This window comes from Prionailurus bengalensis, chromosome A2 (genome assembly GCF_016509475.1).
Source record: "Prionailurus bengalensis isolate Pbe53 chromosome A2, Fcat_Pben_1.1_paternal_pri, whole genome shotgun sequence".
NCBI lineage: Eukaryota > Metazoa > Chordata > Mammalia > Carnivora > Felidae > Prionailurus > Prionailurus bengalensis.
In genome coordinates, this window is record NC_057348.1 from 10,938,064 (window position 1) to 10,939,866 (window position 1,803).

At 42.3% G+C, this 1,803-nt stretch overlaps 1 protein-coding gene across 1 annotated transcript; it reads right to left on the reverse strand.

Annotated features, from left to right (window-relative positions):
* Nucleotides 1-378: 378 nt before the first annotated feature.
* Nucleotides 379-1,346, reverse strand: LOC122486372 (olfactory receptor-like protein OLF4). The gene is given in 2 exon segments (XM_043585809.1): nt 379-1,178; nt 1,181-1,346. Coding segments are annotated over 2 exon segments (966 nt in total).
* Nucleotides 1,347-1,803: the final 457 nt, after the last annotated feature.

The following is a 1,803-nucleotide window of genomic DNA, read 5'->3' on the forward strand; positions in this document are numbered from 1 at the left end:
AATGGGAATTCCTAAGTTTTCCATATCACAGGTTGGGAATCAATTTACAAATAAAGGTAAAAGATCTGTACACTGAATAGAAGGTTTACGAAAGAAATTGAAGAAGACAAAAAGAAATGGAAAAACATTCCATGCTCAGTGATTGGTAGAAATAAAGGAAGAAAATGAAGGAATAATGATTGCATATCAGAGAAAGGTAAAAAAAAAAAAAGTTTTTTAAATAAGTAAGTAAATTGTACTGAGTAGTTGAAAAAATAAAAATTCCAGGAAATAAATGAAAGAAGCACTCTCTATAACCACAATTTGCTTTAAACACACACACACACACACACACACACACACACACAACTTATTCATTTAAGACCATGAGGCCTGCAATCATGGGAAATTCTTCAACCCCAGGACAATTGGAACTTTTATAGCTACCATCCCAGAGAATCTCCTCAGAGCCTCCTTTATGTCTCTGTTCCTCAGGCTGTAGATGAAAGGGTTCAGCATGGGTGTGACCACCGTGTACATCACCGAGGCTGTGGCACTCGAGTGGGAGCTCTGGGTAGCAGCAGAGCTAAGGTACACTCCCAGGCCAGTACAATAAAATAGAGAGACAAGGGAGAGGTGAGATGCACAGGTGGAAAATGCTTTATACTTCCCCTGAGCTGATGAGATTCTCTGTATGCAGAAAGCTATCTTGGAGTAAGAGTAAAGGATCCCAATGAAGGGACCACCACCCAGCAGCATAGCTGCAAGATACATCACCAAGTTATTAAAAAAGGTGTCAGAACAAGCCAGTTGGGTCATCTGATTGAGTTCACAAAAAAAGTGGGGGATTTCTACCTCTGTACAGAAGGACAGCTGCAACACCATTAAGGTTTGTAACAAGGAATGCAGGACACTCATGATCCAGGACACCAGAACCAGCAGTCCACAGAGCTGGGGTTTCATCATGACTGTGTAGTGTAGGGGGTGACAGATGGCCACAAACCTGTCATAGGCCATCATGGTCAGGAGATACATGTCCAACACTGAAAAGATTAAGAAAAAGTCCATCTGTGTGATGCAGTCGTCATAGGTTATAACTTTACTCTGAGTCTGGATGTTCACCAGCATCTTCGGGATGATTGTGGAGGTGATGCAGATGTCTACAAAGGACAGGTTGGCGAGGAAGAAGTACATGGGGTGTGGAGGTGGGAGTCAGAGCTGACGGCCAGGAGGATGAGCAGGTTCCCAAACACAGTGATCAGGTACATGGAGAGGAAAAGCCCAAATATGAGGGGCTGAAGTTCTGGTCCCTCTGAAAATCCCAGAAGGAGAAATTCTAATAGTCGTGTATCATTTCCTGGTTCCATGAGGTTGAACTGGCCCCCGGAAAGAGGAAAGAGATATCATCAATTTTCACCTGAAGGCATGACTCACATAGTTGAAAGGGTCCAATTTATATTGTGCAGTCAAGAAGTTAATTTCATTGTCTTGTGTATGGATTGCCCCCTTGAAAGGATTCCCTCTCATTACATCTCTGATTAGGCATTTTGGTCTCATTCTCCGCATTCCCCAACAGAGGTCGTGCATTTTACTCTTTTACTAAGAATATCTTTCCTGCATTGGAGGAGTATGTACTGAGTGTCAAATATGTTCCAGGCACTGTCTAGGCCATGAGCACGGGATACTGAAAACCAAAAGCCACTATAATCTAATGATGGAGAGTGATTAGAAACAAATAAAAATATTAATAAGACATCAGAGGGTGTTAAGAACTTTGAGGAAACCAGGGTCAGTGTAAAGCAGAGTGTGGTGAACAGGTGACCT